At 37.6% G+C, this 11,682-nt stretch overlaps 2 protein-coding genes across 3 annotated transcripts; both read right to left on the bottom strand.

Moving 5' to 3' along the window:
• On the bottom strand, window positions 4-3,760 carry LOC18776848 (subtilisin-like protease SBT3.5). The gene is made up of 10 exons (XM_007210663.2): window positions 3,630-3,760; window positions 3,435-3,526; window positions 3,028-3,125; window positions 2,753-2,908; window positions 1,906-2,579; window positions 1,744-1,829; window positions 1,286-1,531; window positions 1,074-1,188; window positions 793-985; window positions 4-704 (listed from the first exon to the last, which is right to left on the bottom strand). The coding sequence occupies exons 1-10, from the start codon at window positions 3,747-3,749 to the stop codon at window positions 133-135; spliced, it is 2,352 nt and encodes a 783-aa protein (XP_007210725.1). The 5' UTR covers window positions 3,750-3,760; the 3' UTR covers window positions 4-132.
• On the bottom strand, window positions 5,300-9,006 carry LOC18776079 (subtilisin-like protease SBT3.4). Of its 2 annotated transcripts, XM_020563296.1 has the most exons (11): window positions 8,956-9,006; window positions 8,763-8,862; window positions 8,552-8,643; window positions 8,335-8,432; window positions 8,001-8,156; window positions 7,234-7,901; window positions 7,067-7,152; window positions 6,727-6,972; window positions 6,522-6,636; window positions 5,982-6,174; window positions 5,300-5,904 (listed from the first exon to the last, which is right to left on the bottom strand). In XM_020563296.1, the coding sequence occupies exons 2-11, from the start codon at window positions 8,853-8,855 to the stop codon at window positions 5,330-5,332; spliced, it is 2,322 nt and encodes a 773-aa protein (XP_020418885.1). In that variant the 5' UTR covers window positions 8,856-8,862; window positions 8,956-9,006; the 3' UTR covers window positions 5,300-5,329. The 2 variants fall into 2 exon arrangements, with proteins under 2 accessions (XP_020418885.1, XP_007210025.1); XM_007209963.2 differs by having other exon boundaries at window positions 8,763-9,006.

The following is an 11,682-nucleotide window of genomic DNA, read 5'->3' as shown; positions in this document are numbered from 1 at the left end:
ATGTAATAAGCTCAGAAATCTTATTAAACTATAATAGTATTTTATTTGATCTCGATTATTACATTCTAATACCAAATTACAACTCCATCATTAATTTGCATAGTTATCCTTCTGGCATGGATTATTAGATTTTCAATTGCCATCTGTATAATACTGAATGATTTGTGTTCTAACAGATATGGGACTTGTCACCAAATGCTCCCCATCTGTCCAAGTGAGGCTTCCAAAGTAGTATCCTGTGTTCACTTGGTGGGTGGTGGAAACTGCAACAGTGAAAGAGATTGTTTTAATGGTGGAGTTGAAGACCAAAGTCTCAGGCCTAACAGCTACACTGATGCCAGGTGGAGGGTCTATGTTAGCTTTGTATACTGAGTTGACTGGACCAACATTTGTGACACTTCTGGTGAGTGTAATATTTTCTCTCAGATTTGGAATTGTAATGGAAGGCAGGTTCACATCCAGAACAGAAGGCTTGACCATGGAACAAGCTGTGGTTTGTCCAACAAGTTGAGAGATGGCTGAGGTGTTGTAGCCAACAGCACAAAGGTACTTAATGTAGTCTTCTGTGCCCATGTCATATATGAGACCAGGGTCTGCTGCCTTGTTTGGGTTCACAAGGCCTCCTCCATAATCAAATGGATTAGCAACCTTCTGGGGTGACCCCTCAGCGAAGATAGGCTCTCCGAATGGATCCGTCTTCCATGCTGTCACGAAATTTTGCATTAATGTGGTTAATTAATTTACACCAAAAGTTGCAATTTTTGTTTGTAATCATAACGGTAATGGATGAACCTGTTGTTACTAGGGCCGATCTTATTGCAGCAGGGGACCAATTGGAGTGCAATGCTTTCAAAAGTGCCACAATGCCTGAGACATGAGGAGTTGCCATTGATGTTCCTGAATGCAAGGCAAATCCTCCATCCATGAAAGAATCATAGGGAGAACTGCCAGCTAATATGCTCACACCGGGAGCGGCTATGTCTGGCTGCGACAACAAAAATACTAAATGGTTTAATTGGAATTCAAGTTTGTTTACTTTTAAAGGGCTTAAAGTAGTAGGGTTTATTTTTTACCTTGAGTATGGCTGGAGCAATGGAGTTAGGCCCTCTAGATGAAAAAGTGGCAACCTTGGTTGATATAGGCTTCCCAACCAGTGTTGCAGAAGGGCTCAATTTTACGGTTGGAGATCTGTTTACCAAAGAGAGTAATGGAAATTTAACATGTCAACAAAGAAAATGAGCATGATGGTGAACCGATTGATGAGGATGGTTAAGAACAAAAGTACCTGGTGGAACGGATGTAGAATAGTATCTGAGTGCCAAGCTCATAGTCTACTTCAATGCATGGGAACTCATTGCTACATGGACCTAAGACATCACCAGGAGATTTGGCAACAATAACCCCAACCCCACCAGCTGCCCTAACACTGGAGACCGCAGTTGCTACTGGAGTTCTACTGGCCACTGTTGTGAAGCAGAGAACTACATTTCCAGCCACCGGTGTGTTGTTAAGTAAAAGGGACTCGCAGACGCTGCAAGTGAATCTTTGTTATAGGACAATGCAATGTATTGTGCAAAAATCTACTTACTACCATGATCTTTGAACAGTATTTAAGCACCAAAAATAAGTATAAAGAAGCCAAAGTTTTGGATTTATCTCAAGCAATCATTTAAAAATTCAAATCTGCTAGACAATAAGGGAGACAGAAACTAATTAGAACAACTGGACACATTAATACGTTACCCAGCTAGTGAAGGGATAAGTCCTGGGTTTTCTGGGTATACCAAACCAGTAAAACCAACTTCTTTTCCTGCAAAAATGGCTTGACCCTACAAAATAAGAAAAACTTAGATTAAGAAAACGAATTATATATACGGTAACTTCATGAAGTTTGCCACAAATTACCAGAATGGTTAAGTTGTTCCCAAGTGTAATAGGTGTAGGAAAGGATCGATCAATTGTAGTAGCTGCTACGGTTAAGATCCATGGTGCTGTGTTTTCAACTGTGTATGCAGAAGGCCCCTCATTTGCAGCTCCACAAACAACAGGTATACCCTTGGCCACAGCATGGAACGAACCAATGGAAATCGTATCGCGGTCATCAACCTCTGAAAACAGAGGAAGTTGGGTGCCAAGAGATACTGATATAACATCAACTCCATCATGAATTGCATCATCAAAAGCTTTCAATATGTCAGCAGATGAGCACTGCCCCCTTGGCACATTCCAGCACACTTTATACATCGCCAAGCGAGCGCGGGGCGCTCCACCTCTTACTGATCCCAGGCCAAGGCCTCTGTAGCTGGCATTGTACACAAAAGAGCCACCAGCAATGGTAGATGTGTGTGTTCCATGTCCAAAAACATCTCTTGGGGACAAGAAATCTGGGCTGTCAGTGGTGTTGAATGGCTGCTTATTCTCAGCAAGGAAACCATCAATGTACCATTTTGCTCCTATAAGTTTTTTGTTACAATCTGCTGAGGCATTGAAACTCTCTCCAGATACACACTGACCTTTCCATTGGTTTGGGATTGGTCCAAGCCCTTCATCATTGAATACCTTTGACTCTGGCCATATACCTGCCACCATTTTAACACTACTTTTTAAAATCATATTTTCTATAACTAAACTCACAAATGCAAACACATCCACCCCTGCACCTCAAGTACTAGGTTCGATTCCCCCCTCGCCCAATATGGCTTGTCTCAAAAAAACTCACAAACACAAATACAGAAAGAGAAGTGAGAGCAACCTGTGTCCAGAAGGCCAATGACAATTCCATCTCCCAAGTTTGTGTCATGCAAAAGGTTAGTGGGAGAACTAGGAGAGAGGCCAAGATAATCCCAACTCCTAGTTGTTTGCAGAGAATAAAAGTGACTGGGCATAACCCGGATAACTCCAGGTAACTCTGAGTAAATAGAGATCATAGAAGAAAATCAGTGAGAGTAATATTTGGAATTTGACTGCTGAGCCACAAGAATTGAATCTCTTTAATAAGTTGAAGCCAGCGTAAACAGGAAAACCTACCTGCAATCTTCTGAGCTTGAGATTCTGTGACTTTAGCTGCGAAACCGGAGAATCCATGCTTGTAACTGTACACCATAGAATCATAAGCGGCTTCTTTGCTGCATGGACATAATTAGGCAAATAGTCAACTTGAAAGTCTTGAACAAACATAATACTTGTGCAATCCAGGATTTCATCAATTCCTCTGGGGCTAATCTTTTTTTTTTTTTTTTTTTAAAACTATAGTATGTGTGGAAAATGATTTTATCATATAAAATCATATGACACTAACATTCCATTTAATGAGCATAAAGGTATTAAGGTTTTTTTTTTAACTCTTTCGTTTAAGTGATGCTTCTCTTTCTAATATTAAAAGAGGTTCTAAATTCGAAGATATATAATTTATAACGGGTTTACAAGATGAATACCTCCCTAAAACTGAGGCCAGCATGTCGTGATGCAAACTGGTTACAACCTCAGGATCATGGTGATGCTTTTCACCCATATAGACTATGTGAACCTTTAAAAAGGAAAAAAAAACAATAGTATGAACCACAAAATATATGTTTTTTTTTTTTTTTTTTTTTGAAAAAGGAAGAGATTTCTAGTTTGGAAGCACTCACTTTACTATTGGCATGGACCGTCCTAATCATAGTGTTTTGGGTACAGAGCACTAAGAAAATATTAAATGTCACAAACACTGAAACTTTGTTGCTCATCTTCTTCAATAAAAGAGAAGCCATGGCGTTTAAGCTTCAAGTTCTGAAGCTTAAAAGTTTGGTGCATTGCCTTATATAGACTTTGATTAAACACATTAAGCCCATGGGAGGCTAGGATTGTTTCTTATGCAAGCATTATATGATGCTTGCATAAATGAAATTTGACTTTTGACACATATTATATGCATTCTGTTTGCATTTAGTTAATGATGGAGGAAAGCTTCCTGTTTCGTCGAAATTCAAAGATTGATCAGTACTTATCCGAGGGTTTTGTTACAAAATATGATTGTGAAGTGGCTAATTGTATCATGAGCCTTGTCTTTGCAAAAATTGTTGAAGAATATAAGTCTCATATCAGAAACTTAACTAAATAAAATACAACATATAATGAATGGTTTTACTACTAATGTTACCGAGACCTTCTGTGATAAAACCTTACATCTACTGGGCTTTGTAGGTGATTAAATTGGGAGACAATGTCGATGTTGCTAGTAGTGGGCTATTGTCTCATCTCTCTAAAATTTAACAAAAAATTGACTATAAGGGTATGAAAACAACCTCCTGGAGTTGATTAGCATAAACAAAGACAAAGCATAAAACAACTAATAAAAAAATGATATTAATTATCTGGGGTGATTAGAAAAGGGGTCTAAGAAATTGGTTTGGAAGATTTGGGGACTAAAAAATGAATAAATTTATGTTATGAACAAATTAAAGGATTGGGGCCTAAGAAACTTGCCAACCAATGTAATCTGAGAAGATAAGTTTGCAAAATAAACAAATCAAATAATTGAGAAGTCAGTCCTAGACCCATTTCTTAATGAGCTCCTAGAAGTTCTTGCTAGAATGATAATGATGAAAATGATATAGAATAACAATGGAAGAAACCCTCCTATTTCTTCAATGATCCTATAAAATTAAGAAAGATAATGGGTTGTTCCATTAAAATAGGAGGTATGTTCTGCATTTGTTTTATATTATATATATTTTTTAATTCAGAAATAAATAAATTTACTATATTATTCTCATTTATTTAATATTTTCAATTCTTAATACTATCATCAATCAAGGACATTTTATGGTATTTTGAATGTTTCATCATTCTCTGCAAAAATGTTTAACTCTTGTTAAACGCAGCTTGTTAAAGGGATAAAATTGTTATGAAAAAGTTAAAACAAAAATATCGAAGATTATATAAATGAACCATTTGTTTGGGATAAATTTTTTTTTTTAATGGGTCAAAACATTGCTTCATTGTATCCCCAAAACAATTTTATAAATTCATCAAACCAATTTTACGTATGTAGTTCAGTTTTGTTGGATTTTGGGTTTTTGGCCCAAAAATTAGTTAAATCGAAGTGAGGCCCAAACTGCTCAAGTCCAACGGTTATTTTGGTTTGATGCCGGGCTGATTAAGGAATTTGACCACTCTAATGTTCATTAACATAATTTTCAGAGAGTAAATAGCTTACCAATTATTTCATATTCTTGCGACCAAATGTAGACTCTTTTTTTTTGGGTAGACGAATGATTGAAGTCCTGTTTTATATAGATATGAGAAGATAGGCTTAAAGTGAATGCACTCCATCATTTCACTATTCAATTCAGTCATCATTTGCATCATAAGGTTGCAAAAACTCTGTCCTCACAGACAAAGGAATCTTTACAACATGCACTCCATCAGCCCAGCTAAGGCTTCCAAAATAGTATCCAGTATTCATCCTGTGGATCGTGGAGATTGTGATCGTGAAATCCAGCTTTCGAACTGTAGAGTTGAAGACCAGAGCATTGGGATTTACAGATACAATTGTACCAAATGGAGTCTCAATGGTAGCTCTGTAAATGGATTCAGGGGCTCCCACATTTGTTACACTTCTTTTTATTGTGATGGGATTTTTGAGACTTGGTATGGTTATGGAGGGTAGGTTCATGTCAAGGATAGAGGGCTTCTTAATGGGACATTTTGTGTTCTGCCCTACAAGCCTAGAGATGGCAGAGTTGTTGTAGCCCCTTGAACAGAGATATTGCATGTAGCCGGCTTTGCCTATGTCATATACTAAACCAGGGTCTGCTGCTCCATTGGGGTTCATAATGCCGCCTCCAAAATCGAACGGATTTGCCAGCTTTTGAGGCGATCCCTCTGCAAAGATAGGTAAACCAGACGGGCCATTCCTCCATGCTGCATGAAAATTTAGAACATGGTTAAGTTTAGCATGTATCGTTAATGAAATTAGGAACATGTGATCATGTGGTTACCAGTTGTGACAAGTGCCGATTTAATGGCGGCCGGAGACCAATTGGGATGCATTGCTTTGAGAAGAGCCACAATGCCTGCGACATGAGGAGTTGACATTGATGTTCCTGAGTGCATGACATATCCACCCTCCCCTAGTGCATCAAGTGGAGAAGTTGCAGCCAGAATGTTCACACCAGGGGCAGCTATATCTGGCTGTCCAACAGAAAAATCACAAGAAGATGATATAAGAAGAATTTATATGGTGAATCCTGAAGCGAAATTGGAGCATAGACATGGACTTCTCTCTAAATTTGAAGAAGGAACTAGCAAATGTTAAAGGAGACAAAACTTGAGAGCTTTCTAGTAACACAAGGAAAAATAGATGATCTCTTGAAGAACATGTTTAGTGTTCAATTTACTAAAACTTTCGCAGGCGAAATTTCACTTTGTTGTCTGGTTTATGTAGGTGTCCAGGGTAAGTAGAGAAAGACTTATGTGGACAAGAACTACATAGGCCCCCTGCCTTTTATATATTAAACATTTGCATTCAGTATACATACCTTAAGAATTGCAGGTGTAATGGAGTTTGGCCCCCTAGATGAAAAATAAGCCACCTTGGCTGAGAGTGGCTTGCCAATAAATGTTTTAGGAGGTCTCAATTTTACAAGAGGAGATCTGTGCATTCCAAACAAAACTTGAGGGTCACAAACAAACCTAGCCATAAAAATCGCGGTGTCAACAAGGACGATAATTAATCGATGTTACCTGGTAGACCGGATGTAAAACAGTATTCGGGTGCCAATTTCATAGTCAACTTCAGTGCATGGGAAGTCTTCATTACATGGATATAAGGCGTCACTTGGATTCTTTGCTACGATGAGGCCAACACCGCCGGCTTCTTTAACAGCTGCTGAAGCACTTGTTATAGCTGTCCTACGACTGACTGTAGTGAAGCAAAGAACCACCTTTCCAGCTACCATAGTTTTGTTAAGTGACAGGGATTGGCACACACTGCAAAAGGGTAACTCATGAAAATGAACTATACGTAAATACATATTGTTAAGCTAATTTGGGGGATGTATTACAAAGTAACAGATCATGTTACCCGGCAGCAGTAGGGTCAAGCCCTTTGGATTCTGGGTATATCAAGCTTGCAAATCCAATCTCTGGCCCTGTAAACATAGCTTGTCCCTACATAAACAACAAAGTATATGCTTGAAGTTGGAAATGCATACCAAGAATGTTATTTTCCACAATCACAGAAATACATACCAAGAAAGTTTTGTTATTTCCTAAAGTTATCGAAGTAGGAAATGATCGATCCATGGTGCTTGCTGCTACGGTTATGATCCATGGCGCTGTGTTCTGAACCGTCTCAGCTGAAGGTCCATCATTTGCTGCTCCACAAACAACAGTAATTCCCCTGGCCACAGCATGAAAGGAACCGGTTGCAATGCCGTCACGCTCATCAACCTCTGAGAAGAGGGGAATTGAAGACCCAATTGACAATGACAACACATCAACCCCATCATGTATGGCTTCATCAAAAGCTTTCAATATATCAGCTGATGAGCATTGGCCTCCAAGCACTTTCCAGCAAACCTTGTAAATGGCCAACCGAGCATTTGGGGCACCCCCTTTGATTGTCCCATGACCAAGGCCCTTGTAGCTCACATTGGTCACAAAAGAACCAGCTGCAGTGCTAGAAGTGTGAGTACCATGTCCATGTGCGTCTCTGGGAGACAAGAACTCTGTAGACCTGTTCAGTGGTTTTCCATACTCGGTAAGAAGTCCATCAATGAACCAGCGGGCTCCAATGATTTTTCTATTGCAGTGTTTTGTAGCATTGAATCTGTCTCCAGATTCACATACACCCTTCCAGTGGGATGGAACTGGCCCCAGGCCTTTTTCATTGAATGATTCAGACTCCGGCCAAATACCTGTTTCATTTAGTGCTTGTGTTCAGGGACCATTACATAAGTAGGAGTGAGAGTGTGCGCGTGTGCGTGCTCTTATTTAAGAGATAGAAAGAGGGCAACCTGTGTCAAGGACACCTATGATAACTCCATCACCCATGCTGCTCTTGTGAAGAATATTGGAAGGGGATTGAGAAGAGAGGCCAAGAAAATCCCAACTCCTAGTTGTTTGCAGCTTGTGAAGACTATTTGGTATGACTCGAACAACACCAGGCAGCTCTAGAGTTCACCATTTCATAAGCATAAAAAAGCAACAATAAGCACAATACTTAATGATGACATCTGAAGGTATAACTCATGAATCCATTACATATCTATATTGTAAATAATTGTCAATCATTGCAAACCAGACATATCTTTGCTGCACCTATATATAGCAATACTTTTTAAAATATACCTGAAAGTTTTTGGGCTTGAGACTCTGTGAGCTTGGCTGCAAACCCAGAGAAACCATGTCTATAACTGTATACCATTAATTCTGAGGCCAATTCCTTGCTGCAGCATAAGAACCAAATTACTTAATAAACATTTTACTCAAGATTTGGATCATTTAAGCATCCTAGATTTCAAATTCACAGAATTGGTCTGTCTTTTCCTAAATCCATGTAAATTACCTTCCCGCTATGGTGGCAAGCAAATCATGATGTGAATCTGTGAGCAACTTGGGGTTGTCATGCTGCCTCTCTCCCAGATAAACAATGTGTACCTGTTGGTTGAGCGATATATCAGAACACCGTATTCAAGAAAAAAAGAAAGAAAACAAGAACAAAAACCTTAAAGAACAAGAACAAGTGTTTGAGATGTGGAAACATATATATAACATACTTGGCTATTTTCAGCCACCTTCGCTATCATTCCCTGGCCATTAAGAAAGCAGAGAAGGCAAAGTATAGCAAGTACTGAACTTGGGCTGCTCATATTGTCTCTACCACATAGAGAAAGAGAAAAGGGTTGGAGAAGGCTGATGAGAGACCAATTAAGAATTCAGAATATATCAAATATATGGATTAGAAAATACCAAGTCAAAAATCACTTGCTATAAAAAATACCAAATGCATATATGAAAATTTGATGAATTTTGCAGAACGTGGTTGTTACTTACTCTTTTTATAACGCCATTTCGGGTTGGTGTGTGATAGCTTGGAGGATCAGCCAAGTCAAGAAAAGTTGTGGAAAACTAGAAGATTATGAACAATGTGAAAAGTCAAAACTTCAAATCCCTTAATCAGTTTTCCATTAAATCATGATTTAAACCACTAATCAGTTTGGTTTTACGGCTTACGGATTAGTACTTAAATTTAGCCAAGGAGTTAAGTGCTATAGACCTTAGCTTAGCTGGGGATATAAACACTCACACACACTTTGCTTCACGCTAGCACTAATTTTTTTCCCAGACAAAAGCTACAAACAGTAATTCTTATTTTTTGTTTAGTTATTTCTTGACCCAAAAGGAATTTGGGAAGAGAAAACTTGAAGGATAATGCAGAAGCAGCCAGACCTGGACAGATTCAAGGGAAGGGAAACTTCTCTGCTAATGCATAAAGGCGACACAGGTTTTGGGTTTGTCTGCGTCACTGCGTGTACATACACAATATTTGACATGGACTGCTAAAATCTTGAGCATAATCCATAACCCTTACGTTGACTATTTACGTACTAGAAGAAAGAAAGAAAAGTCATTGCTGAAAAGATTTAAAACGAAGGGCAGGTACAGGTAGTCGTGAATTTAGAACTTAGAAAATAGAATCTCTGCCTTGTTTTGAAGCTTTGAAGATAACCCACAAATCAATTCATGTAAATAGTGTACTTGTTTATCAAATTTGAATGAAACCACATATAAAGACAAGTTATTTGCAAAATTAATGGATTAGAGATAAAAAGTCTGCTCATACCATTTATGACTAACAAACATTAACAAGTGGTTGACGATTCAAGTTCTTCTAGAGCCTAATGAGTAATGCTAGAGACACTAATCTAATCCCTTAATATTTTATTTGTTCTCATTTTAACACAATTTTGAACTTTATTTATTCATAACAAATAAGAAATTATCATATCAGTTAACGTTCATAAATTTATATAATAAGTTGGTATCTTCAGTATTACACAATATTCCAATTCTTTTTATTGTTTACGACAAATGCCTTGAATTGGTACCACACAATTTTATTAAGAGTCAAATGCATCGATAAACCAAAGACGACTTTAGATCTTTTTAGTATGAATGGAACATGATATATTAGATAACGTAAGCTTTATCCCATTCATTTGACTTTTCATTGGATAACAACCTAGGCATATCGATCCCTCATTCACCAATGAATCATTAAAAAACAAAAAAGACACGTTCAAAAGAACTGGCCTTCCACGCAGCCACTCTAATGTGCATAAACATAATCTTTGACAGGAAAAATTAGATGACCAAATTATGACATAATGTGGCCCTTTTGCCTCTTTTTGTTTCTTGGTTTTTTGGTTGTAATTGCTTAGAATATATCATATATTTTAGATCAAGTCGAGCTTTCCAAACTGAAGAATGAACTTTTTTTTAGTACAAACGATAGTTTAAATTGTAAATGAGGGATTTTTCCTCATACATACATAAAGTCATGGACATTCGAACATGAGACCACTAGTATGCAAGTCAAATCCCTTTTCTACTAGACTAGATCACGTTCGCCGACCAATCTTAAAGAACCACATTGACATTTCCTTTTCATATACATGTTTGATGAGGAATTTTGTTTTCAACAGCTGAACTATAGCGAGTGGCGTTTCTAGCATACGGCAAGTTGGGCTCATGCCCGGCCCAAATTTTTGTTAAAAAATTCTTACCTACACTACATATGTTCCCCACTTAAATTAAGCATATACAAACCTGTAGAAACCATTTTTCTTTCTTTTTCTTCCCTCTTCTCTCTCTCTCTCTTCATTTCTTTTCCTTCTCTCCTCTCCCTCTTTTTTTTTCTTTGTTTTCCTTTTCTCATCTCTCCTCTCTTTTCTTTTTCTTTTTTCGTTCTTTTCCTTCTATTTTCTCTCCCCTCTCTCTTTCTTTTTTCTTCTTTTTCCTTCTCTCTTTTTATTTAAAAAAAATTACCTACACTACTTATGATTATTAATTTTTTTTTTTTGTCTCACACAAACCCCAAGCCCGCATATAATTTTTTTTTTTTTGTCTCACACAAAGACAGTTGTTTCAGAAATTTCAGAATTTTTTTTTTTGTATTTGTAGATATATATGCATTTGAGGGTAAGGCTCATTACGTTCCCCTCACTATGTATATCTTTTTATGTTTATTAATAAAATTCACTTCTACCGTTGAGTTTAGTATATAAATTTTGTCCAGTCGTCTTTCGAATCTTGAAACTACCACCGACTATAGCAGGCAAATTCCAAATCCCTACATAAAAATTAAGAGCTCTAAATTCTAAGTATCCAATCAGTCCATGATTAAAAAAGATTAAAAAAACCCTCAGTATGACCAGACTTTTGCTACAATCAGAGACTAGGCGTCAAACCTAAACCACCATACTTATCTATCTTGTCCATTGGAGGAAGATGATCATCTGTAAAAAGCTCCACATTGCCAAATTACTGTGACAAAGCTACTGCAGTACAGAAAAATAACCCAAAAGTTAATTTGGAGCATAATTTTTGTTCAGGTGGTCAAACGTTCATGGGGATTTACTGCATTTCTGATTCTGATTTACCTAAAAGAATCATTGGCTGTTCCCCACTGTATAT

Source organism: Prunus persica, chromosome G5 (genome assembly GCF_000346465.2).
Source record: "Prunus persica cultivar Lovell chromosome G5, Prunus_persica_NCBIv2, whole genome shotgun sequence".
Lineage (NCBI taxonomy): Eukaryota > Viridiplantae > Streptophyta > Magnoliopsida > Rosales > Rosaceae > Prunus > Prunus persica.
The sequence above is the reverse complement of the archived record's forward strand: the minus strand, read 5'-3'. Positions and strand labels throughout refer to the sequence as shown.